General features: G+C 49.7%; 2 protein-coding genes across 3 annotated transcripts; one reads left to right on the top strand and one right to left on the bottom strand.

The window, feature by feature from the left end:
• Positions 1-1,724: 1,724 nt before the first annotated feature.
• LOC116501649 (alpha-tectorin-like) lies at positions 1,725-6,176 on the bottom strand. 2 transcript variants are annotated; one of them, XM_032207239.1, is made up of 9 exons: positions 6,128-6,176; positions 5,876-6,019; positions 5,136-5,177; positions 5,010-5,042; positions 4,610-4,740; positions 3,861-4,142; positions 2,692-2,829; positions 1,981-2,171; positions 1,725-1,843 (listed from the first exon to the last, which is right to left on the bottom strand). In XM_032207239.1, exons 2-9 carry the CDS (start codon positions 5,886-5,888, stop codon positions 1,840-1,842), a joined length of 834 nt encoding a protein of 277 aa, XP_032063130.1. In that variant the 5' UTR covers positions 5,889-6,019; positions 6,128-6,176; the 3' UTR covers positions 1,725-1,839. The 2 variants fall into 2 exon arrangements, with proteins under 2 accessions (XP_032063130.1, XP_032063131.1); XM_032207240.1 differs by having other exon boundaries at positions 1,725-2,171; positions 5,010-5,039.
• A 4,750-nt stretch (positions 6,177-10,926) lies between these two features.
• LOC116501645 (IgGFc-binding protein-like) lies at positions 10,927-24,213 on the top strand. Its single transcript, XM_032207234.1, has 13 exons — positions 10,927-10,963; positions 11,588-12,808; positions 13,363-13,706; positions 14,101-14,671; positions 15,294-15,895; positions 16,435-16,999; positions 17,618-18,207; positions 18,667-19,234; positions 19,698-19,897; positions 20,686-20,827; positions 21,375-21,706; positions 22,067-22,640; positions 23,492-24,213. Exons 1-13 carry the CDS (start codon positions 10,927-10,929, stop codon positions 24,211-24,213), a joined length of 6,468 nt encoding a protein of 2,155 aa, XP_032063125.1.
• The last annotated feature ends 1,626 nt before the right edge of the window (positions 24,214-25,839 follow it).

Here is a 25,839-nt window from a genome sequence, read left to right as displayed (position 1 = left end):
ATTTGGGGCTTTTTACAGCAAATATATATATTCCTATATTTAACTATATTGCAGCAGAGCCTTACCTGCTTCTGATTTTTATCCAGCCCCAAAGCGTTCCTTTCTGTCCTCAAATCCTTTCTTGCAGTGAATGATGAGAGTAACCCCAGGGCAGCTCCTCCCTTTATTACTTTTTGCAGAAAGGGGGAAAATATAAGACAAATGCAGACGACGCTGGGGGACCGACCCACCCAGTGCTTTGACATCATTTTTGGCGAGAAAAGAGGTGAAAACAGGAAAGAATGCATGGTTTTGATTAAGGCCAGGCTGATTCTGATTCACTAAAAAGGTCTTGGTTTAAAAAAAAAAAAAAAAAAAAAGTATATTTTCTGGTGAAATTACCTCATAATTGGAAGGCGAGGGGTTTTGCAGAATTGGGATGGGACTAAAATGCAAAAAAAAAAAAAAAAAAAAAAAAAAAGTCCAATCAGTGCAAAAAGGGGTCAAAAAAAAAGTCAAAGTTAAAAAAAAAAAAAAAGAAAAGGGAGGGAGGTGGGAATTTTTGCAAGAAGAGCTCATTTTTCTTTTTGCAAAGTATTAGGGGGAGGATGACAAACTGGGGACTCAGGTGTTTTTTTGGGGGTGTTTTGTGCACGTTTGCGTGTGGTGTGTGCACAATTAGGGTGTTGCATGCTTGCGTGTCACGTTGCATGCATGCGTTGTGTTGCACGTTGTGTGCAAAAGTGCATTTTGCACATCCATGTGCAGTGCACACATCCAGCGTGTGCATGTGCACTCACAAACACGTGTGTTCACACATGTTGTGCACATCAATGTTGTGTGCACACCTAGCATGTGTTGAGTTTTGTGTTGCATTGCATGCTCACATTCCCACAACCACTTTTTCTTTAGGGAAAAAATAATAATAATAAAAAAAAAACACTTTGTCATTTCGGTGATTTTTTTCCCGTAAAATTAGTATTTTTCCCCTAAATTAGTCATTTGGGCTATTGGCAGACTTCACGTCCCTGCATGAAAATGCCAAGAAATAGGGAAAAATTGAGGATTATAAATAAAGCATAATGAAATCAGAGCATTTGGGAAATTTGTCTGTGTGTTTTGAGGGTTTTATTTTTGCACCCATTGTTGCTGCTCGGAGCTGCCAAATTTGGGGTTTTTCTTTTTTTTTTTTCTCTCTCTTTCTTTTTTTCCAAATTCACTTGAATTTTCTCTTTTTGCAGGCAGGGAGCGCTGGAGATCAGAAATAGACCCCTGATGCTCCCAGAGGCCAAAAGTCCTAAATTCGTGCAGAATGGTAAAGGGATGAGGCTGGAGGGTGGGGGGGATGCATGCATATAATACAAGGAACCATAAATTCATGCACGTGGAGTGCAAAAATCATAGATTTGTACACACAAAGTCAAAAAAAAAAAAAAAAAACACATAAAATTGTGCACATAGACAAAAAATCATAGATCTGTTCACACACAAAAAAAAAAAAATAAATATAAAAAGAAATTTGTTAACAAGGGGCTAAAAATACCCATAAATTTGCATATGCAGACTAAAAAAAAACCACAAATGCACACACACTGAGGCCAAAATAAATAAATTAATTAATTAATGTACGTGATATTTAAAAAAAAACTAAATGCGTGCACACAAAGAGCATAAATTCGGACACATAAATTCCAAAAATCCCTAAATGCACACGGACACGTGAGAAATGGAGACGACACAGGAGCCACGATGTCTCGACTGCAATTTTATTGCTCTGGCAGAGGCTGTTGCACACATTTGACAGGGGGAAAATGGGGACAGGAGCAATGGGGACAGTCCTTCTGTCCCAGTTGCATTGGTTTATCTGCAGGAAAAAAACAAGATTCATGCAAGCCGGAGTATTGGGGAAGATAATACCAATTTCCAAATCCTTACTTTTGCAATTCTCTCTTTTTTTTTTTTCCTAGATTCACACCTCAAAAAAAAACAAAACTGACTCACAACCAGCAGTTGTTGCTGTCGGCGACCTTGGGCATCTCAGTGGGGACGCCCGTCACCTTGAAGTTATCCACCTGGAAGACCCAGCGCCCCGGGATGTTGACGTTGGAGGTCTTGGTGATGTTTATGACGGCGTCGGTGCGGGAGCCGGGGATGTTGTAGTAGTTGGTTTCATCTCCGCTGTTGAAGCCAGCCTAAAAATAGGAAAAAAAAGAAGGATTTGGGGCTTAAACACCACCCTACAGGGAATTAATTGTATGGGACAACCTGCTACTGTTGGTGTTGTTGACCCCAAACTTCTACTGTTGGCGTTGTTGACCCCAACCTCCTACTGTTGGTGTTGTTGACCCCAAACTTCTACTGTTGGTGTTGTTGACCCCAAACTTCTACTGTTGGTGTTGTTGACCCCAAACTTCTACTGTTGGCGTTGTTGACCCCAAAATATGTTACGGGCCCATCTCAGTTCTTGTCCTCTCCAAAAAGTTATGGGGCTGCCCTCTATTTTTTGGCAAACCTGGTGTAGTTGGCCCACCAAAAATGGTGCAGGTCAACCTCCTACCTCTGGTCAACCTGATGTCCCCTCCAAGAATATTATGGGCTATCCACCTGGTGAACCTGAAGGTGTTCCTAAATGATGCTACAGGTCAACCTCCTCCCTTTTTCCTTGATTCCCTTCATCCCATTTCCCTCTGCCTTTAATTCAGCCCCACGTACGTGGGCCGGGGTCCCTCCGAGGCCTGTTTCGGCGTCACCACCGCTCGCCGCCCCCGTGGTCCACTGGATGTCCTTGTAGTTGAGGATGATGAAGGACGTCTCGGTGTTGGTGGTCAGGGCAGCTTGGAAGGTGTTCCCCTGGGAAAGAAAAGAGCAAATGACACCATCAGAAGAGGGATGAGCAGGTATGGATGGGACCCTGGCACGTGTAAATGAGTGCAGACTCCTCGCCTAGACCCGTGCCAAGAGGCCATCTTGGTCAAGCCATGGTTATCCAGGCTGTTTTTTTCACATCCACCTCCAGAGAGATATTTTTGGTGCTCTACCAGAGCCTCTTTCTCTGCACGGGGCGCCCAGAGGGATGGTGTGGTGGAAAAGCTGACATTCCACACAGGAAAAAAAAATGTAAATTAATCAAGGAGTAAAGGTTTGGATGTGACACCTGCATGTCAGCACTTTGGGATGGTTGGGGAACAATTTGGGGTTTTGTGCGGATGTCCAGGGTTGGCAGGTAGAACGGGGGGACTGGGGGACACGTGTTCACCTCAAAAGGCACGACGGCAAAAGAGTGGGTGGCAAAGGCCAATGGATGGGTCATAAGGCCAACAGATGGTTCATGAAAGCCAACAAATGGGTTGTGAAGGCCAATAAAAACAAACAAATGAGTCACGGGGTCCAACGAGTGGGCCATAAAGCCAATACGTGAGCTGTGCAGGCCAAGAAATTGGTCATAAAGACAATGAAAGGGACAAAAAGGGGGATCTGAAGGCCAATGAATGGGCCAACAAATAGGTCGGAAAGGCCAGTGAGTGGACCTCCAGGCCAATGAGTGGATCTTAAGGCCAACGAGTGGATCTTAAGGCCAAAGAGTGGATCTTAAGGCCAATATAAGGGTCATGAGGCCAACAAATGAGACATGAAGGCCAACAAAATGGAGCATGAAGGCCAGCACACAGGTCATAAGAGCAATGAATGGGTTGCAAAGGCCAAAGGTTTAGGCTTGTCTTTGGTTTAGGATGTCTTTGATCCTGATGACCAGTCTGAGGGCCTAATTCATTCTGTTTCCACAACACTTTTGCCCGTGTCCACGTGTTTCTCTGCATGGAGCGAGGTAGAATAAATTAATTTTTGCGCGTGGGACCTTGTTTGGCCTTAATTTTGGACCTTACCTTGTTGGAGGTGGAGCCGTAATAGGCCACGTGTTCCCAGGTGGCCACGAAAGCCCACGTGGCAGTGAAGGGGATGTCGGGGAAATATTGGTTGATTTGCTTGGTGATGAGCCCCAGCAGCTCCGGGTCCGTGGTCTCGCGGTAGAAGACGTCCCCTCCCAGCACGTTGTCCACGTCCCCCCAGTACGGCGCCACAAAGGAGCGCCCGTCGGCCAGGGGGAAGGGGTCGGGGGTGTACTGGTTGACCCGGCTGCCGAAAGAAATCACGCCGTTGTTGTTCACCTGCAAAAGAAACTGGATTAACGCTGGTGGGGCAGCAACCAGCTATGTTGGAGCCCTGATATGAGGTCAACTCCTTGTCCTCTTGCTTGCAGGCTTCTAGAGATGGATGCAGGACCTGGATATGCTCTCACCAGCAAATTTTACATCTCTAGGACCATATTGGAGGTATTTAGGTCACTATTGCCTCTACAGCTCTATCAAAACCAAGGGGAAGATGGGATGTGGCACAAGTCAACTTGGCCATGCCCAAGGGTGTAGGGCTCCTCCAAGACCCACTAACCCTACAAGGATGCTTTGATGCACCAGAAAAACTCATATTAAGTCTTCCGTGGGTCACTCCCGTGGAAGGGTTGACTTCAGGGTGGGCCCGTGACAAAATGGATTGACAAGGGGAGCAAAAAAAAATGAGGGAAAGATGGAAAATGGAGAGACATGCAAGGAAGACACACAAATTTTGGCTCACGTACATAAAGGGTTTGGTACTTTTTGTTATAGAAGGTGAAGGGCACGGCAAGGGACAGCTTCTTCGATGAACCATCATCAAGTTTGGGGTTTTTGTGGTCTTTCTGGTCCAAACCATAGGGGTAGAACAGGGATGCTGCAGGAAGGCAGAGGTAGAGGTAATGCAGGACCAACCCCCGCCCCGTCCACCTTGTCCACCCCACCCCAGCCCCTCCCAGCCTCATGCATTTTGGGGTGAAGCTCATCAGGTTTGGGACTCTTAAAAAAATAATAATAAACTTGCATTTCCATATATCCATGAGAAAGCCCCACTCCCTTCCACCTTCCCAAACCAAAGCAGAAACAGCCACATTTTTGGGTGAGAATATCATCTATTAAAGTAAATCCCACTGCCCAAAAACTCACTTTCTTGCACAGGTTGGACGTTTACCACAGCTTCTGGAAAGGAGAGGGGGAAAATATTAACCACCACGTTTCCATCTAACAGCATCCCTGGAAGAAATCCTTTTTTTTTTTTTTTCCCCCACATACCCAACAGCAGGAGCAGGAAAGTGAAGGACTTCATCCCAGCCCCTGCAAAAATGTAAAAATTCTGTAAATTTTTAATTGCAATGATTAAACAGCCTGGTGATGCTCTGTAGGTGAAAGGTTTCTCATTAAAATAACAGCCGGGCTTTTTTCATAGCAATTTTCACCCACAACACGATGAGTTATTTTGGTTGGTCCTCAAAGCATTGCCTGGCCAAGGAGGATTTTATTTTTATTTTTATTTTATTTTATTTTATTTTTATTTTTATTGGCAGTTGAGAAAAAGCAGATTTCACCTGCGCATTTCAACCTTTTAATCACCCCTTTTTGCCCCAATCTGGGGACTGAACCCGTAGGAATCACTCCCTGGAGCAAACCTAGCCATAAATTGGTGGGATTTTGGTGAAAACACATAAACACACGCACATTAAATAATAATAATAATAATAATAATAATAATAATAATAATAATAATAATAATAATAATAATAATAATAATAATAATAATAATAATAATAATAATAATAATAAATAGTTTTTTTGGATGGATGGAAAAAGAGAAACTGAGGCAGGGCAGAGGATGCATGATGTCATTAGGATGATTTGATGAGTATTTTGCAAAACAAACAGAACAATCTTTTTTTGCACCAAATCTGGTGCTTCCTCAGGAGCAGACTGCTCGGTTTATGCAATTTTAAGCAATTTAGAGAGGAATCAAGGGGGAGAAAAAATAATTCTCTTACCTCGATATCTCATTGTGTCCCGATTTCACAATGGAAAGGCGAAGAGGGCTGAAAAGAGGGACTGACACGAGCGTGGCCACCAAGAAATGAGTTTTCCAGCAGATCCTGACCCTTCTTTTAACACGCAGCCCTCACGGCCTCCCTCTGCCATAAAAAAAAAAAGCAGAAACGCGGTGGAATCTGCCAAATTTCTGCCCATCAAGGCAGCGTGGAGCCGCAGTCCCCTGGGATCTCAGGGGAAGATTTCGGGACCTGGGAGACACTTGGCTCCTCCCGATGTTTTTCATTATCCTACGTGAGGTTTTGGCAAGGAGGTGGAGCAGATGTGGGGAGGGGGGTGGTCGTTCCTGAGGACTCCCAGATGGGATTTTTCCAGCGAAAGAGAGAAAAAAAACACCATTTCAAAGGGTGCTGGGCTGCAGCTGGGGATGTTGTGCGCTCAGCGGGGTTTATTTGCCATAGCCAAAAAAAAATAATGCTAATTGGGGTAGCCACAGGTTATACAATCAGTGCAATGTTCTCCATGGGTCTTGCACCCATTGCAATGTCCCGTGTTGGATCCTGCACCCATTGCAAAGTTCCTCATGGATCCTGCACCCATTGCAAGGTTTCCCGTGGATCCTGCACCCATTGCAGGGTCACTTGCAGATTTTGCACCTACTGCGAGGTTCCCCATGGATCCTGCACCCGTTGCAAGGTTCCCCATGGATTCTGCACCCATTTCAAGGTCACCTGCAGATCCTGCACCCGTTGCAAGGTTCCCCATGGATTCTGCACCCATTTCAAGGTCACCTGCAGATCCTGCACCCGTTGCAAGGTTCCCCATGGATTCTGCACCCATTTCAAGGTCACCTGCAGATCCTGCACCCATTGCAAGGTTCCCCATGGATCCTGCACCCATTGCAATGTCCCGTGTTGGATCCTGCACCCATTGCAAGGTTCCCCATGGATCCTGCACCCGTTGCAAGATTTCCCATGGATCCTGCACCCATTGCAAGGTTCCCCATGGATTCTGCACCCATTGCAAGGTCACCTGCAGATCCTGCACCCATTGCAAGGTTTCCCGTGGATCCTGCACCCATTGCAAAGTTCCCCGTGGATCCTGCACCCATTGCAAGGTTCCCCATGGATCCTGCACCCATTGCAAGATTTTCCATGGATCCTGCACCCATTGCAAGGTTCCCCATGGATCCTGCACCCATTGCAAAGTTCCCCGTGGATCCTGCAACCATTGCAGGGTCACTTGCAGATTCTGCACCTACTGCAAGGTTTCCTGTGCATCCTGCACCCATTGCAAGGTTCCCTGAGAATCCTGCACCCATTGCAAGGTTTCCCATGGATCCTGCACCCATTGCAAGGTTCCCCATGGATTCTGCACCCATTGCAAGGTCACCTGCAGATCCTGCACCTACTGCGAGGTTCCCCATGGATCCTGCACCCGTTGCAAGATTTCCCATGGATCCTGCACCCATTGCAAGATTTCCCATGGATCCTGCACCCATTGCAAGGTCACCTGCAGATCCTGCACCCATTGCAATGTCCCGTGTTGGATCCTGCACCCGTTGCAAGATTTCCCGTGGATCCTGCACCCATTGCAAGGTTCCCCATGGATCCTGCACCCATTGCAGGGTCACTTGCAGATTCTGCACCTACTGCAAGGTTTCCTGTGCATCCTGCACCCATTGCAAGGTTCCCCATGGATCCTGCACCAATTGCAAGTTTCTCCATGGATCCTGCACCTATTGCAAGATTTTCTATGGATCCTGCACCCATTGCAAACTTTCCCATGGATCCTGCACCCATTGCAAGGTTCCCCATGGATCCTGCACCCATTGCAAGATTTCCCATGGATCCTGCACCCATTGCAAACTTTCCCATGGATCCTGCACCCATTGCAAGGTTTCCCGTGGATCCTGCACCCATTGCAATGCTCCCCATGGATCCTGCACCCATTGCAAGATTTCCCATGGATCCTGCACCCATTGCAAACTTTCCCATGGATCCTGCACCCATCACAAGGTTCCCCTGCAAACTTTTTTTTTTCCAAGGAAAGCATTGCAAGGGTGAGGGAAACCAGCTGCTTATCTTCAGATCCTGGCTCACCATGTGCCCCAGATATCCTCATTTTCAGGAAACCCGGGGCTGTTTTGCAACTTGACCTCCACGAGCCACGTGAGATCTCGGCAGCTCCTGCCCTATCCCCCTCCACAGGATTCTCTCGAATCAGCCAAAATCTGTCTTTTTCAGAGCCAATTCCTTTCCCCCCCCGTGGTCCCGGGTGAGTTCTGCAAGAAGATTCTCAGGAAAACACAGATTGGTCCCATCTGATTATAAAAAGGGAGGATTTGGGACCAACCCTGCACTTTTTTCCCCTCCATCCTCACGTTTCCATGGGCTTCGGGGAGAGCAAAGAGCTGCGCTGAGCCTATCAGTAAGTGGCTCCATTTTTAAGCGACTTTCTGCTCTTTTTCTTACATTTACGTTTCTCCTCATTCCCATCTTCATCTCCATCCCCATCCCCATTGTTATCTTCATCATCAACCCCATCCTCATTGTCTTCTTCATCATCATCCTCATCCCACCCTCATCCCCGTCCCAGTCTTCATCCCCATCCCCATCTTCATCCCCAGCCCCAGCTCCATCCTTATCCTCATCCCCATCTTCATCTTTATCCTCATCTTCATCCCCATCCCCAACCTCAACTTCATCTCCATCCCCACTGTCATCTTCATCTCCATCATCATCATCCTCAGCCTCATCCCCATCCTCAGCCTCATCCCCATCCTCATCTTCATCCCCATCTTCATTCTCATCCTCATCTCCATCCCCAACCTCATCTTCATCTCCATCCCCAATCTCATCTCCATCATCATCATCATCATCATCATCCTCATCTTCATCCCCATCCCCATCCTCATCCCGGGTTCTACTGGGAGCCCCTAACACATCCTGCATGAGCAAAATGAAGCGTCGGTGATACCTCCACCCAACCAGCAGGGGTCCCAGCTGGGTTAAATCAACCACAAATTAATTAAAAAGGGATTTATTTCCCCAACCCAAACCCAGCCAAAACACCCGGTCCCTGTTGGTCCGATCAGTTGGGTGCTAAACCCAACGGACGTTGGGTGATGGAGAGGAACCCGCACCTCTGAGAGCATCTGGAGGTGGGCAGGGGGCTTGCACCTGCACTTTGGCCCCTTTTTGTCCCAAATTTCAACGATTTGGGGGTGGATTCATCCATAGGAGGCTTGGTGGAAGGTTACCAGGTGGGTGGAGTTGATGGAAATAAGGGAAAATACGAGGTTTTGGAGGTGGCATCAAGAGGAGCTTCAGGTGTTGGGTTGGACGTGGTGGCAGTGGGGTGAGGGTGGGGCTCATCCCCCTAAAAATTTTAAAAAACATCACTTTGGGGTAGTTTTGAGCTAAGATGGGACATCGAGGTCCCCACCAAGCTCTTGCTCAACCCTAAGCTCATTTTTTTTGCCTCTTTTTAACTTTTTCTTGGTGTTTTTTTATCCAGCGATGGCGATGGGCAGGATGTGGTGGCTCCCAGCCTGGCTGTCCCTGATGTGTGGTGAGTGATGATATGACCCTGTTCATCCAAAAAATGCCATTTTTCTGAGGATGGGGCTTGTTTTGGGGGGAAACTGGTGCATTTCTGCAGTAAGAAACCCTTATTCCTTTTTTTTAAAAAAAAAATTGTTTGTTTGTTTGTTTGTTTGTTTTTTTCTCTGCAAAAATCTTTATTTTGCATCTTTGTCAGCAAAACTCCCTTATCGCCTATTTATTCATTTTTATAAAAACAAAACTACCTTTATTATCTGCTCCTTTTTTTCCAAGAAAATCTCTTTACTCCCTACTTTTTAGGAAAAAAAAAAAAAAAAAGTCCTTGTCACCTGTCTTTCCCTTTTTTTTTGCCAAAAAGCCCTTATCACCAGTTTTCTTCACAAAAAAAAAAAAAAAAAAAAAAAAAAAAAAAAAAGCCATCATCACCTGGGATTACTTTTTACTAAGAACCCTTATAACATGTTTTTTATGAGGAAAAATAAAACCTTAACATCTTATTTTTCACTAAACAGCATGATAGTATTTTGGGTGAAAAGCCCTTGTTTCCCTAATTTTATTTTTTTTTTAAGAAATAAGGTTTATTCCTTGTTTTGTGTTTCAGTTGTTGGAAAACACCTATTATCATCCATTTAGTGGTTGTTCCTTTCTTTTTTTTAGAAAAAAAAAAAAAAAAAAAGGTCTTTGTTACCTGTTTGACTTCATAAGGGAAAAAATATCTAATACCCGATTTTTTATTTTTTTAGGAGAAAAATGCCCTATAAACTCCTTTTTTTAACCACAACACCCTTATATAACCTATAACCTGCTTTTTTTTTTTTTTTTTTTTTTTTAGAGCATTCCCCTATCACTTGTCCCATTTTTCAGAAATAGTTTTTTTTTTTACTACTTGAATTCTTTTTTGTTTAGAAAAATGCCCTAAATTCCTTTTTCTCACCCAACAGCCCTTTTTACTTCTTTGGTTTGCATGAAAAAATAGAAAATAAATAAATAACTTATTCCCTGGGATTTTTCTTTCTTGGTTTAAAAATGTTCTCTTTACCTTTTTATTCCATTAAAAAAAAAAAAAAAAGTCTTTTTCCTTCTTTTCCTTTCCAGAAAATTAATTAATTAATTAATTAATTATATATAACCTGTTTATTTGGATGGGGGGAAGGTCAGGAAAAAATGCATTGGTTTTCACCTAAAAGCCCCTTAAAACCTGTTTGATTTTCATCAAAAATCATTAAAATCATTTATTTGTTTTATTCTCAGCTAAAGGGTCTTTTTACAGTAAAAAGGTCCTTTTAACCTATTTTTGGGGGGAGAAAATAGCTATTACTAACTGTGTTAATAGGAATTTCAATGGCAAGGTTCTGCTGAAAATTTTGGGGGCTATTTTTGTTTTTCTGGTGCTTCCCCCTTGACTTTTCTGCTGCAGTCACTGTATTCAGGCAGACTTTGTCCTCCTTGCCCTGAACTTTTAAACTTCAGTTTTCTCCAGCAAAATGCCGCTATTCTTCATATTTTGGTTCTCAGGGCTCTGTGCTGTAATTTATGCAGAAAACCCCATTCACTGCATGCTTTAAAAACTACGAGGAACAAAAAAGACAAAAATAAACCTCAAAACTTTCTACTGCAATTTCTGCATCAAAACCTTTTGCTTTTTTAGTTTTTCTGAACTTCTTAACTGTATATTTTTGCAACAACAACAAAAAACCCTTTATTTCCTACTTCCCTACTTTCAGAAATTTCAGTTGCAATTTCTGCAACAACAACAAAAACATTTATTTCCTATTTTTCATTTTTCAGAACTTTCTCCCACAATATTCTACTGGGAGGGGGGGGAATTTTTTTTTTTTTTTTCTCCCAGAAATTTATATTGCAATTTCTGAGGCTGAAAACCCTTTTTTTTGTATTTTTTAGAACCTTCTACTGCAATTTCTTCAGCTGAAAAGCCTTCTTTTCCTGGTTTTGGGTGTTTGGGTTCTTTTTTGTTGTTTTCTTGGTTGTTTTTTTTTATTTATTTTTATTTTTTTAGAGCTTCCTATTGCAAGTTTCTGCAACCAAAAAAAAAAAATTAAATCAATTAAATTAGGATTTTTTCCGCAGAATTCCCTACTATAATTTCTGCAGCCAAACCCACCTTTTTCCCCCGTTTTTTTCTAGGCCTTTCAACCGCAACTTTTCGCGGCAAGGAGTTCTTAGTCGCCTTCCCCCAGAACAACGAGGAAGCCACCCGCCCCAACATCAAGCTCCTCTTCACCTCCTACTTCGAGTCCACCCAAGTGACGGTGACGACGGTCGATGACACCTTCAGCAACACCGTCACCCTGAGGAAAGACCAGACGTTTTCCTTCTACGTCCCCGGCACCCTGGAGCTCGTCAGGAGCCGGGTTTCACAAAAAAGCCTCTTGATCAAGTCCACCAAGGACATCTCCGTGGTCTTCACCAGCTCCAAGCCCTACAGCATCGGGGCCACCGCCGTCTTGCCCCTCGAAAAGCTGGGCACCGAGTACTACGTGGTGACGCCGGACGACAGCTCGAAAGACGGCTTGAAGGAATTCGTGGTGGTGGCCGGGAAGGCCGCGACCTTCGTCTCCATCGCCTTCAAGGGCAGTGCTTATTTCAGAGGGACGACTTACCCCTCCGGCTCGCTTCTCCGCCTCTCCTTGGACCCCTACCACAGCCTGCAGCTGCAGAGCACCGACGATCTGTCGGGCACCAAGATCACGTCGGACAACGCGGTGGCCGTCTTCAGCGGGCACACGTGCGTGAAGGTGCGCACGGACTGCGACTACGTGGTGGAGCAGCTCCTGCCCGTCACCGCCTGGGGGAACACCTACATCGTGCCCCCCAACCCGCTGCAGAAGGTCCACGATTACGTCTACGTTGTGGCGGCTGAGAAAACCTCCATTTCCTACCACCTGGGGGATTCAGCCTCCAGAAAGGACGTCCTGGCCGGCGAGGTCTACCGATTTGAGACGAGTCAAAATTCGCCGTTCTACGTGAACTCTTTGGCCTCAATCCAGGTGGTTTTCTTCTTCACCGGTGCCAGAAAAGGCTCGCTGAGGCAAGACCCTTTCCTGCTCAACATCCTACCCATCAGCAGCTACTGCCCGTCCTACTGGGTCAACAGCCTGAACGACTACAAGAACTACGCGCTCATCGTCGCCAAGAACACGGACACGCACTCCATCACTGCCAACCAGAAGACATTGAAGGGCTCGTGGGAAGAAGTTCCCGGCTCGGATTTCTCCTGGACCATGCTCAGCATCAGCAAATCATTCGAGATCCAGAGCACCGAGCACCACTCTGCAACCTTTGGGCTACTGGTCTTTGGCTTCAACAGTTACAGAGGCTTTGGCTTCACTGGTCTTTGTGCCACGCGTAAGTAGGGCTCAAGGCATGGTTATGTGGCCATGAGGTGGTGGCTTCTTGCTCTGTGGAACCACAGAGTGGTTGAAGTTGACCTCTGGAGGCCAACTGGTCCAACCCGTGCTCAAGCAGGTCACCCAGGATCACGTCCAGGTGGCTGTTGAAGATCCTCCAAGGAGGAGACTCCACCACCTTACTGGGTTGGAGCCGGTGCTCCATCACCTGCACAACGATGTTCTTCCTGATGTTCACCTGGAACCCGTCGTGTTCCTGTGCCTGGGGGATGCTCTGTCCCATCATCCAGGTGTAATGATTCTTATCTTCATTAATACGATTAATATCTTCATATTTATATTATGAACATTATTAATATGAATATTATTGATATTAATATGAAGATATTAAACAGGACTGGACCCAGTATCAACCCTTGGGGTATTCCACTAATTATGGCCTCCAACCCACTGACCCTTCCATGCTTTGTTCCCACCATTGTACCTTGCATCCCACTGGCTTTTCTCGTGGATGCTTCTGCTTTTTCTTACCATCTATTTTTTTTATCTCAGCAACTTATTCCATGCTTTCCTGCGCCGACGTCATCTGCCAGGAGCAGGAGAGGTGCAAGATGGTGGAAGGAGTGCCCACGTGCATCCAGGAAACGTTCTCAACCTGCAGGGTCACCGGCGATCCCCACTACCATACCTTCGATGGGAAAACCTTTGATTTCATGGGCACGTGCACCTACACCATGACCAAGACCTGCGATGAAGACCCGGACCTGCCCGTCTTCAGCGTCGAGGCCAAAAACGAGCACAGGGGTAACCCAAAAGTCTCCTACGTCGGTGTCGTGATCGTCCACGTCTACGACATTACCATAACCGTGGTCAGGTCCGAGGATGGCTTTGTGAGGGTATGCATGATAAAAATTAAGAAATCTAAAAAATATCGTGGTGTTTTACTAGAATAACATATTTTCTGTGTGTATTGTGTGTATATTTCCACAACCATGAAGGCATTTCTTGCGTGGCAGGAAAATTGCCTTTGCCACCTTGGCCCTAGTGTGGGTGGAAACAATGCTATTTTCACATCTTTTGGAGGAAAATGGTGTTGCCTTGATCCCGTCTGGGTTTTGTTGTCCTTGGCTGATCATCAGATTTCTGCACAAGGAGAGGGGAAAATTGGGGATGGTCAAGTGGAGGGGAAATGCTGTTTTCTCGTGTTTTTTGTTGAGTTTGAGGCTCACAACTTGCAAGAAAACACCTCGAAATTCAACACGTCTTGCATCTGATTTATTTCCCCGCCAGGTGAACAACCAGTACTCCCGCCTCCCCATCTCCCTGGCCCAAGGGAAGCTCCAGCTGCAGCAGAAGGGCAGGTCCGTCCTGATTAAAACCGACTTCCTCCTGAAGGTCCTGTACGACTGGGACGACCACTTGGTGGTGAAGATCCCCAGCGTGCTGGCCAACAAAGTGTGCGGGATGTGTGGCAACAGCAACGGCAACCCCCAGGACGATGTTCTCCTGCCCAATGGGGATACGGCCCAGAACACTGTGGATTTGGGCTGGGGGTGGAAGGTGTTGGATGAGAGCAGCGTCTGCTTCGACAGCTGCATCGGCGACTGCAAGAGGTGCCCACAGGATGAGGCCAAAAAGTACAAGGTGGAGGCGTTGTGCGGGTTGCTCAGTCAAAGCTCAGGGCCCTTCCAGCGCTGCCACGCCGTTATCAACCCCAAAAACTATCTGGACAACTGTGTCTATGACCTCTGTGTCAATGACGGGCTCCATAACAAGCTGTGCCAAGCCCTGAAAGCCTACGCGGATGACTGCCGGGAAGAGGGGATCATTGTTGATGACTGGAGGACGCCGGCACGTTGTCGTGAGTAGCTCTTGGTTGGCTGAAAATCGTCCCTTTGGGCGAGCGAGGTGCCGTGGTGCTAATTAGGGTGGGTGGAATTAAGGTGAGATGGGGTGGGAACGGGCAGAGAACGGGTATGAAATGGAAATTGCACCAAGGGGGATGGTTGTCCCTCTGAAGTGGGTCACTTTGAATTAGGCTGCATAAAATTGTGAGTTCCATGAAAAGAGGGCTAGAAAAAGTTATTAAGGCAAGTCCCCATGGAGGCTAGCAGAAGACCACGCAAAAAGCCCATAAAACCCACATGGGCTCCCATAAAGTCCATGTAGAAAGACCCTAAAGTCCACGTGGGCTCCCAAAAGTCCACGTAGAAGCCCCATGAAGTCCACGTGGGCGCCCAAAAGTCCCCGTAGAAGCCCCATAAAGTCCACATGGGCTCCCAAAAGTCCACGTGGGCTCCCAAAAGTCCACGTAGAAGCCCCATGAAGTCCACATAGAAGCCCCATAAAGTCTACACGGGCTACAGGATGCCCACAAGGGGCTACCAAAAGTCCCCGTAGATACTCTTACCATTCTGCTTCACCTCCTTAATGCCAAGGAGCAACCCACCCATTGCAAACGTGATGTCCCATCCCTTCAACAGCTCTATCCTGCCCGGAGAACAGCAACTACACGTCTTGCGGCAGCACCTGCCCCGCTACCTGCAACAACGCCGCGATGCCGGCCGACTGCGGTGCCTCGACCTGCGTGGAGGCCTGCGAGTGCCAGGAGGGCTTCGTGTTGGACGCTGGCAAGTGCATCCCCCAGGCCGAGTGTGGCTGCGTCTTTGAGGGCCGCCTCTACGGCCTTGGTGAGGAGTTTTGGGGTGACAACACCTGCACGAAGCGTTGCGTCTGCGACGCGGCCACGCGGACGGCCGTGTGCCGCAAGGCCAGTTGCCGTGCCCGGGAAGAGTGCCGGGTAGAGCAGGGCATCCAGGATTGCTACCCCACGAGCTATGGGAACTGCACGGCCTACGGCACCACTCACTACAAGGACTTTGACGGCGGGAGGTTCATCTTCCAGGGCACGTGCGTCTACCAGTTCACCGGGTTGTGCAAGAAGACCCAAGACCTGGTGGATTTCCAGGTGCTGGTGCAGAACGGCCAGCATAACAACCAACTTCTGTCCTCCATCGCTCTCGTCAAGGTCAAAGTCTACGGGAAAAGCATTGTGATCAGCCAGAAAGACCCCAATAAAATCACTGTGAGTTTGGCAAATTTTGTACCATTTTTACATTCACTTCCTGCTCCTCACCCCAGCCTCCTTTTCCCATTTTCACTCTTCCACGTTCGTTCCTCATTTTTTCCCCCCTGTACTGGATAATGCTGAATATTCTTCTCCAGCCATGCTGCTGATATCCAGAGCTACCAGGTCTGATTGCCCTGGTAAATTTAATTAATTTTAATTAATTTGGGCAATTAAATCAAGATTTAATTGCCTAAATATTAGGCCTTCATTGAAAGGTCTTCACCTGAACCAGGAGGTCAGTATGTGATAAGCCAAGGCACTGTTTATCTCAAAGATGTTGGGCATCTCTTTTTGGGGCAGATGATTAGATCTTAAAAGTCTTCTAAATAGCTTTTAGATCTAAAAAGTCTTCTAAATAACTTCTAAATAATGAATAATGGAATAATGCTTTAGATGGAGACCAAATTGCAGTTATCTGAGGCGGCATGAAAACACAATTTGTCTTTACAGATGGATAGAGATTATTTATTTATTTATTTTTCTTTTGCCCCCAGGTCAACAACCAGTTGGCCAACTTACCATACCACCACAAGAGGAAGATCTCGGTCTACAGAAGCGCGCAGGACGCGGTGGTGGAGACCGACTTCGGCGTCACCGTCACCTACGACTGGCAGAGCCGAGTCACCGTGGTGGTGCCTGGCACTTACGCGGATGCCCTGTGTGGCCTCTGCGGGAACTACAACGGGGACACGAGCGACGACATGATGATGAAGGACGGTCAAACGACACTAAACCCCGACGCCCTCGGGCAGAGCTGGAAGGTGGCTGACGTCCCGGGTTGCATGGAGCTGTCGAAGGAGCAATGTCCCACCTTGCTGGAGGCCACGAGGCAGCAGGAGGTCGCAGAGAAGGGTTGCGGGCTCATCTCGAAAGTGAACGGGCCCTTCTCAGCCTGCCACGCTCTGGTGGACCCCTTCAAATACGTCCAGAGCTGCGTGCACGATTTTTGCCTCTTCCCAGACCAAGAAGCTGTGGTGTGCCAGCAGATCAGCCACTACGCCGCCACCTGCCAAGCCGCCGGCGTCACCATTGGGAATTGGAGGACGGACGATTTCTGCAGTAAGCTGGGACAACTGGAGGGTTTTTTTGCTTCACAAAGGGTGGTGAGCATCACAGGGAGCCCCAGTCCTGGGAAAAACCCATGTGGGGATGAACCAGAGGTCTCACTCGGTGTTTTATCCCACCCAAAGTCTGGCTTGGACCCGTTGTTGTTGTCTACAGCCAATGCACACCCTCATCCAGCTATAAATGATTTGGTCCCAATAAACACCAAATTGTTGGCTAAAATGAGAGTCGAGGCTAATTGCCTGGGTTGCTTAGAGGTCAAAAATTTATAAAATGCACCAAAAATCTGCATTAAGGAAGAGGGACTGGTGTCAAAACTCAATTAGGAACCTAACGTGGCAGCAATTGTGTTGCTTGAGGGAATAGTGGGAAAAAATGGATTTAAATGGTTTAAAAACCCACCTAAAAGGGTTGAGACCTCCCTTATGGACATCTCTTCCCTCGTGTCCACAGCAAGCAAGAGATGAGATTTAACCACGAAGGAATTGGGTGAAAAAATCCTACTTCTAGCCAACCTCATCTCTGGGCCCAACTCTCTCTGGTTAGAGGAAACCTCTTGGCTCTGTCCCGTAATTTCCTTGCTCCTAACGATCCCCCTTTGTCTTGTGGCAGGTATTTCGTGTCCTGCCAACAGCCACTACGAGCTCTGCTCCCAGAGCTGTAGCCAGATCTGCAGCAGCATTTACACCCCGGTGAAGTGCCCCGAGCGCTGCCGGGAGGACTGCGTGTGCAACGACGGCTTCGCGTTCAGTGGCGATGAGTGCGTCCCCATGGCCCAGTGCGGGTGCCTCTACCAGGACTTCTACTACAAGCTGGGGGAGACTTTCCACCCCACCAAGCAGGAGAAATGCCAGTGCCAGGACAACGGCTCCGTGCTCTGCGAAGAGGTTCCTGACACCGACGAGACCGAGTGCAAAGTTGTCGACGGCGTCACCCAGTGCCAATCCGACGCCCTTGGGACCTGCGTGGTCACCGGTGACCGCAGCTACGTGTCCTTCGACGGGTTGGCCTTCGAAATCCCCGGCGCCTGCTCCTACATCCTCACCGAGACCTGTGCCGGCGACGACAGCGTCCAGTCCTTCGTGGTGAAAATCGAGAAGGATTCCCGGCAGAAAAGGAAGGTCTCCACCGTCCAAGCGTTGTCCGTTGAAGTCTACGGGCTCACGTTGACCATGGCACGAGGCAAGACGGGAACAGTCATGGTAAGGAGGTAGTTGGTGGCCCAACACGGGCGTGAACGTGCTGGTGGCAAAGTCTACAGCCTAATGTTGACTTTGGCATCAAGATGGAGGGGACACCCCAATATAGTTGGGCTTCATGCTCAATCTCGCCTTTGGTTGCAAGCTGATGGCAAAGTCTACGGGCTGGTGTTGGCTTGGGCATGAAGCAAGACCTGAACGGTCCAAGTAAGGCCAAATTTGGGGGTTCACCACTTTTTGGGTGCAAACATGAGAGACCCAAAAATTTTTCCTTGATGGGGAGAAGAACTTACCTTTAACAGAAAGCCATTTTCATCCCCACTTCACCTTCCAGTTGCAAACTGGGAGCCATAAATTCATAAAAACATTGGTTGGAAGGTGCCTCCCTCGATGTTTTTGTGCTCCTACCCCCGTAGCCTCCCTCCCTGAGGTCTCACCATGGGATTTCTCTCTCTGTCCCAGGTGGACTCCATACTCTACAACCTCCCGGCCATCCTGAACGAGGGGCAGCTCCAGGTGCACCAACACGGGATGGGCGTCCTCCTTCAGACCAGCTTCGGCCTCGTTGTACACTACGACCTCCTCCACCACGTGAGGGTCACAGCCCCCCAGGGCTACAAGGGCCACCTCTGTGGGCTCTGTGGCAACTACAACGGGCAGCAAGAAGACGATCATCTCCTCCCCGATGGCCACAACGCCCCCGATGTGACCGCTTTCGGCTCGGCCTGGAAAACACCCGAGGTGGCTTGCAGTGACGACTGCTCCAAAGACGACTGCCCGGACTGCACGAAGGAGAAGGAGGAGGTCTTCCAGAAACCCAACTACTGTGGCATCCTCGTGGTCCCTGAGGGCCCCTTTTCGTCCTGCTACAACACCATCAACCCCGCCCCGTATTTCCACGCCTGCATCCGTGACCTCTGCCTCACCGAAGGCAACACCAACGTCCTCTGCCAGAGCATCCAGAGCTACGTAGCCACCTGCCAAGACGCTGGCGTCGCCATCGAGGCGTGGAGGAAACCTTCCTTCTGCCGTAAGTGGGGGTCAGAGGTGGGAAACGTCCTCCCTGGTCTGGAATTCACACCTCGTTGGGAGGAATTGAAAGATAAATTCGGAGGGACAGCGTCTTGGCCAAGCGTCTTGAGAGCCGAAGCACCATCAAGGCGTGGGGTGATGCGAATGGTGGTGTTGGGGTGGGATGATGAGGGTGGCATGAAAATATTGGGAAAAGTCAATGTGTTGGGGCACGTTTTGAGTGGGAAGAGACTTGGCAATGCCAATATGATGCATTTTTATTGGCTTTGAGGGTGAATGGAAAAAGCCAACGCAAGTATCAGTGGGGTGGGTTTTGGCTCCCCTTGGGGACAAATGGGAAAAGCCAACACAAGCACCAGTGGGGTGGATTTTCACCAAAAGTAGGGCTCCACTGTCTCTATCGGGTGCAATCCTGGGCTGCCCAACCTTCAGTTTGGGGACAATCTTCCTTTTTCTTCCAGCCTTGAGTTGCCCGGCCAGCAGCAGCTACTCCTTGTGCACCAACCTCTGCAGCAACAGCTGCGCGGGGCTCGTGGATGCCTCCAAATGCCCCCAAAAATGCACCGAAGGCTGCCGCTGCGATGAAGGATACACCTTTGATGGGAACGCCTGCGTCCCCAAGGACAAATGTGGATGTTTTGTGGAAGGGATTTATTACAAGGTAGTCATGTCTCGAGGCTGGGGGATTTGGGGTTTTCTTAATCAATTTTAGTTGGGTTTTATTCCTCCCGCCTGCATAGCAGCCTAGTGCAAGCGAGAACCTTCAAAGGCAATGGGCGCATGGCACAAAGCACCTTGCACAAAGAAAAACACAAAATCTTCCCTCTGCCAAGTGATTCTGCTCCTTGTTATGAAGAAATCTGAGGCATTTTCACGTCTTTTCATCACTTTCCATAAAAGTGCTAGCATAGCCGTGGGTGCCTGCGGATAGATGCGATGCATTCTACAGCTGAAGGTGCTAAATAATAGATTTTTCCTTTAGGGAAGGTGAAAGAAGGCAGATTTTTTTTCCCCAGACTCCTTCCTTGCAACAAAAACAAGACATCCTTCAGCAATTTTGCCTTTTGCAAGCTGTATATTTGCTCCGGTAGATCTCAATACATTTTTTTCCCCCTTTTGAGCACATTAAGACCAAAAAAGAGCACTCTTCCATGTCTCAGATGACCTGATTTTTCTCTCTGCAGGAGAACGTGGAAGAAACATTAAGTTCTTGCATTTTCCACATTTTTCTAGATATCTTAGTCACCCAAAATCAGCTTCTCTTGGAGCAAAACTAAATGGATAAACGGAAAGGAGGTGTTTTTTTTCCAAGAGGGAGGCAGTTTTTCTAATTTTCTAATAACGGGGGATTAAGGATCTGGTCCCTGGGTTCCATTTCCATATTTTTATGAATTTACACCTAGTGGTTTGCTCTTCTCATCTCAACATTAACAACCTCTTGCCCTGCAGCCCCGTGAGTCGGTAGTGCAGCACAACTGCCAGTCGAGTTGTATGTGCATCCCCGGCAAGGGCGTGACCTGCGAGAGCCACAGTTGCAGCGATGACGAAAGCTGTGAAATTCGGGACGGGGTCTTGGGTTGCATCAACCAGAGTAAGGAAAAAACGGGGTTGTATGAGCTGGGGGGAAAGGGATCTCTGAGCCAGAGCAGATCCTGGGGTTGGCTGGGATCCGTGGATAAAGGTGCAGGACGAGGTGGGAACCCTACAGCAAGGGGAGATGGAGGCCATGGATCCCATTTCAACACTAAGATGCTCAGAAATGTGGTGGGAGGATTTTGTAGAAATAAAAGGTTTCAGCAAAGCCAACTCTTTGCTTTGGGTCCACCCAAATGTCCAATTTTAACCACCTTCTTGAAGGGCAGGAGGGATCTTGGGTAAGGACGGACCCAATCTTGATGCTTTTCCTCATGAAATGGGGGGGAGAGAGAGCTGAAAAGGGGTGGATTTGGGCTCAGGGGTGGATTATTGTGCTCTGATTTGCATCTCAGAGCTGCCGAGCCCCTCTTAAAGCCCAAGGGGGGGAACAGAGGACGCTTGGTGGACCTCAAAGCCAGTGAAGACGCGTGGTCTGCGTGATGACACGGGACGTGCTCCTCACCAGAACATCCCCCCCCCAAGGGCATTTCTTCTCCTTCCAGACCCCTGCAAAGCCCTCCAGTGCCGGCCCAAGGAGACGTGCAAATTTGAGGACGGCCAGGCCAAGTGCGTCCCGTCCCTGGTGGCCAGCTGCTGGGGTTGGGGTGACCCCCACTACCACACCTTCGACGGGCTGGATTTCGACTTCCAAGGCACCTGCACCTACACCATGGCCGAATCCTGTGGGAACGACACCAGGTTGGTGCCCTTCAAGGTGGAGGCCAAGAACAACATCCGAGGCGGGCTGAAGTCCGTCTCCTACATCAACTTGGCCAACATTGAGGTCTACGGCCAACAAATCTCCATCCGTCAGAAGGAAGTGGGCAAAATTAGGGTGAGTTGGCTTAAAACGGGCAGGATTGGCTTTTCTCCGTCTCCTTTCTCACCCGTCTCATCCCCGCCTCCTTTCCTACCCATCTCTTCCATCATGGGCAACATCTCCATCAAGGCGACCGTCATTTTTTGGCTGAATCCGTCAAGCCAAAAACGTGAAGTTTTGAAATGTTGGGGTACAAGGGGAATTGCCTGACTCAAACGGGGCAACGTGGGGTGGTTTTCTGCCCCCCGGGGAAGCCAAAAAGTGTGCAAGAAACCTCAGAGCAGGTGGGACACCTCCAGGAGGCCCAACAAAAGTAACTGCACGTGGATGCAAAATAATTGCAGAAAAACTAATTGTAATGCACCTCATCCCTAGGTGAACGGGGTGCTGACCCTGCTCCCGGTGAGCCTGGAGGACGGCAGGATGGAGCTCTTCCAAAGCGGGCTCACCGCCGTGCTGGAGACCGATTTCGGCCTCCGGGTGACGTACGACTGGAACTGGTACCTGCTCATCGAGCTCCCCAGTAGTTACTACAAGCACACCTGCGGCCTCTGCGGCGATTTCAACCTCAAGCCGGAGGACGACGTCCCCCAGCAGAGCGACAACCTCGTCGCCTCCATCGTGGCTTGGGCTAAAGGCTGGAAAGTCCCCGACGACGACCCGTTTTGCTGGGATTTCTGTGAAGGCGACTGCCCCATGTGCGAGGAGGAGAAGAAGGAGCTGTACAGTGGCAACCAGTACTGTGGCCTGATCAAAAAAAGCTTCCAGGGGCCCTTCAAGGCTTGCCACGAGGTGGTCAAACCCCGGGATTTCTTCCGCAACTGCCTCTACGACGTGTGCATGAGCGACGGGGCGAAAAGCATCCTCTGCAAGGCGCTGGAGGCTTATGCATCCACCTGCAAAAAGCAAGGGGCCGTGGTGCACGACTGGAGGACACCGTCGGGCTGCTGTGAGCAACGGGCTTCCTCCTTGCCCATGCACTTTTGCAAAACAGGGGGAATATCCGGCAGGGGATGACGCATGCAAAGTGCTTGGCGTGTTTGCAAGGGGGAATATTTAGCTCTGGGGTAGTGCTTGCAAAATAATTGGTGCATTTGCAGGGAGTTATGCATCCAGGGAGGGTTGCTTGCAAAGTGTGCTCGCACAATGCAATATCAGTCCCCAGGAGAACACGTGCAAAGTAGTCGGGGTGCTTGCATGCTGCATGCAGCATCCCCAAATGAGTATTGCACCGTGGAAATGCAGCGAGCATTTTGCAATATCCTCAGGACACCGCATGCAAACTGCTCATTGCATTTGCACAGAGCAATATCCGTCTGCAGGATGGTGCATGTAACATGCTCCATGCATTTGCATGGTGCAATATTTGCAAGGTGTTGCGTGCAAAATGCTTGGTGCATTCACAAGGTGCAATGCTCACCCTTGGGATCTTGCATGCAAAATGCACGGTGCATTCACAAGGTGCAATGCTCACCCTTGGGATCTTGCATGCAAAATGCTTGGTGCATTCACAAGGTGCAATGCTCACCCTTGGGATCTTGCATACAAAATGCTTGGTGCATTCACAAGGTGCAATGCTCACCCTTGGGATCTTGCATGCAAAATGCACGGTGCATTCACAAGGTGCAATGCTCACCCTTGGGATCTTGCATGCAAAATGCCCGATGCATTCACAAGGTGCAATGCTCACCCTTGGGATCTTGCATGCAAAATGCCCGGTGCACGTAACGCTTTGCAATGCGTGCAACCCCGCTGCATTTCCACCCACCCCTCAGCCAATTGCCCCCCTTTCTCCTGCAGCATTACCCTGCCCGGAAAACAGCCACTACGAAGCTTGTGGCAACGCCTGCCCGGCCACCTGCACCAACCGGGACGCGCCCTCCTCTTGCACCCAGCCCTGCGTGGAGACCTGTGCTTGCAACCCGGGCTACGTCCTCAGCGGCGGCCAGTGCGTGGCGGTGGCCGACTGCGGTTGCACCCGCGACGGCCGCTACTACCAAGCCGGCGAGGAGTTTTGGGACGACGAGACCTGCCATTCCCGGTGCAGGTGCGACCCGATTTTGGGCATGGTGGTGTGCCAGGAGGCCAGCTGCAAGGCGGGCGAGCAGTGCGCCGTGGTGAAGGGCGTGCGGCGCTGCGTGGCCAAGGGCCGCTCCGTCTGCGTGGCCACCGGGGACCCCCACTACACCACCTTCGACGGGCGCCGCTACGACTTCATGGGCACCTGCGTCTACCAGTTCGCTGCCCTCTGCTCCGAAGACCCCACCCTTGTCCCCTTCGTGGTCACGGTGGAGAACAACAACCGGGGCAGCCGCGTGGTCTCCTACACCAAGGAGGTCACCTTGAAGGTCTACAACATGACCCTCAGCCTCAGCCAAGCAGACCCCCAGAAGCTCAAGGTAGGGCGGGGGAGAGGCATCCAGTCGCAGCAAGGCATCTGGTTGGGTCGCAAGCTCCTTGCGTGGCACCGGGGCAGCTTGCAGGATCCTTGTGCGGTGTCCAGTTGGGTTGCAAGGTTGTAGAAATCCAACTAGACGTCATACAAGCCCGTTGCGTGGCATCCAGTTGGGTTGCAAGCTCATTGTATGGCGTGTGGATGAGTAGCAAGGGCATTGGGAGACGTCTAGTTGGGTGTCAAGGGCGTTGGGAGACGTCTAGTTGGGTGTCAAGGGTGTTGAGAGAAGATTGGTTGGATGTCAAGGGCGTTGGGACAAGTCTAGTTGGGTGTCAAGGGCGTTGGGAGACGTCTAGTTGGGTGTCAAAGACATCAGGAGACGTCCAGTTGGGTGTCAAGGGCGTTGGGAGACGTCTAGTTGGGTGCCAAGGGTGTTGGAAGACGTCCAGTTGGGTGTCAAGGGCCTCGGGAGACGTCTAGTTGGGTGTCAAGGGCGTTGGGAGACGTCCAGCTGGGTGTCAAGGGTGTCAGGAGCCAACTGGCCATGGTTGCACGGCGTCCAATTGAATTTCAAGGTCATCATGAGCCATCCAGTTGCATTTCAAGCCCGTTGCACGACCTCTGGGCGGGCTGCACGCCCCTGGCGCGGCGTCCTCCTGCCCTTCCTCTCCCCCTTCCAGGTCAACGGGATCCTGGTGGACCTGCCCTTCAGCCACGGCACCCAGCTCCGCGCCTACATCAGCGGCGTCCACGGCTTCATCAAGACCGACTTCGACGTCATCGTCACCTTCGACTGGCACAGCTACGCCAGGGTCATCCTCCCCAGCACCTACTCGCGCTCCGTCTGCGGGCTCTGCGGCAACGCCGACGGGAACCCCGAGGACGACTTCGCGATGCCCAACGGCACCTCGGCCACCGACGAGGTCCAATTCGCCGACGCCTGGAAGGTGGCCGACGTCCCCGGCTGCTCGGCCGGCTGCACCAAGGATTGCCAAGTCTGCACCGAGGCGGAGAAGCGCGCCTACCGCGGCGACAAGCACTGCGGGGTCCTGGTGAAGAAGCAAGGCCCCTTCGCCGCCTGTCACGGCGCCATCGACCCGGCTCCCTACTTCGACGACTGCCTCTTCGACACCTGCCTCTACAAGGGGCACCAGGAAACCGTCTGCAGCGCCGTCAGCGCCTACGTCACCGCCTGCCAGAGCCAGGGGATTCGCGTCGAGCCGTGGCGCACGGCCGCCTTCTGCAGTACGTGGGGCTCGGGGCGGGGAGATCCGCTGGGGTTGCACTGCGGGGGTTGCAAGGAGGCTTTGGGGTGTGCATGCATGGAGGGATTGGGGCTTGCATGGAGGAATTGGGGTGTGCATGCATGGAGGGATTGGGGCTTGCATGGAGGAATTGGGGTGTGCATGCACGGAGGGATTGGGGTTTGCATGGAGGGATTGGGGTGTGCATGCACGGAGGGATTTGGGTTTGCATGGAGGAGTTGGGGTGTGCATGCACGGAGGGATTGGGGTTTGCATGGAGGAATTGGGGTGTGCATGCATGGAGGGATTTGGGTTTGCATGGAGGGATTTGGGTTTGCTTGGAGGAATTGGGGTGTGCATGCACGGAGGGATTTGGGTTTGCTTGGAGGAATTGGGGTGTGCATGCATGGAGGGATTGGGGTTTGCATGGAGGGATTGGGGTGTGCATGCACGGAGGGATTTGGGTTTGCATGGAGGAGTTGGGGTGTGCATGCACGGAGGGATTGGGG

Source organism: Aythya fuligula, unplaced genomic scaffold (genome assembly GCF_009819795.1).
Source record: "Aythya fuligula isolate bAytFul2 unplaced genomic scaffold, bAytFul2.pri scaffold_58_arrow_ctg1, whole genome shotgun sequence".
NCBI lineage: Eukaryota > Metazoa > Chordata > Aves > Anseriformes > Anatidae > Aythya > Aythya fuligula.
This window is presented reverse-complemented; position numbering and strand designations above follow the sequence as displayed.

Coding starts and splice junctions, on each gene's coding strand:
- LOC116501649 (XM_032207239.1), bottom strand. Junction 5,043..5,135: donor TTTCCTGCTCCTGCTGTTGG/GTATGTGGGGGA, acceptor TCTCCTTTCCAG/AAGCTGTGGTAAACGTCCAA. Junction 2,830..3,860: donor ACGGCTCCACCTCCAACAAG/GTAAGGTCCAAA, acceptor TTTCTTTCCCAG/GGGAACACCTTCCAAGCTGC.
- LOC116501645 (XM_032207234.1), top strand. CDS start 10,927: ATGCCGCTATTCTTCATATTTTGGTTCTCAGGGCTCT. Junction 17,000..17,617: donor GAGGACGGACGATTTCTGCA/GTAAGCTGGGAC, acceptor GTCTTGTGGCAG/GTATTTCGTGTCCTGCCAAC. Junction 19,898..20,685: donor TGGAAGGGATTTATTACAAG/GTAGTCATGTCT, acceptor CTTGCCCTGCAG/CCCCGTGAGTCGGTAGTGCA.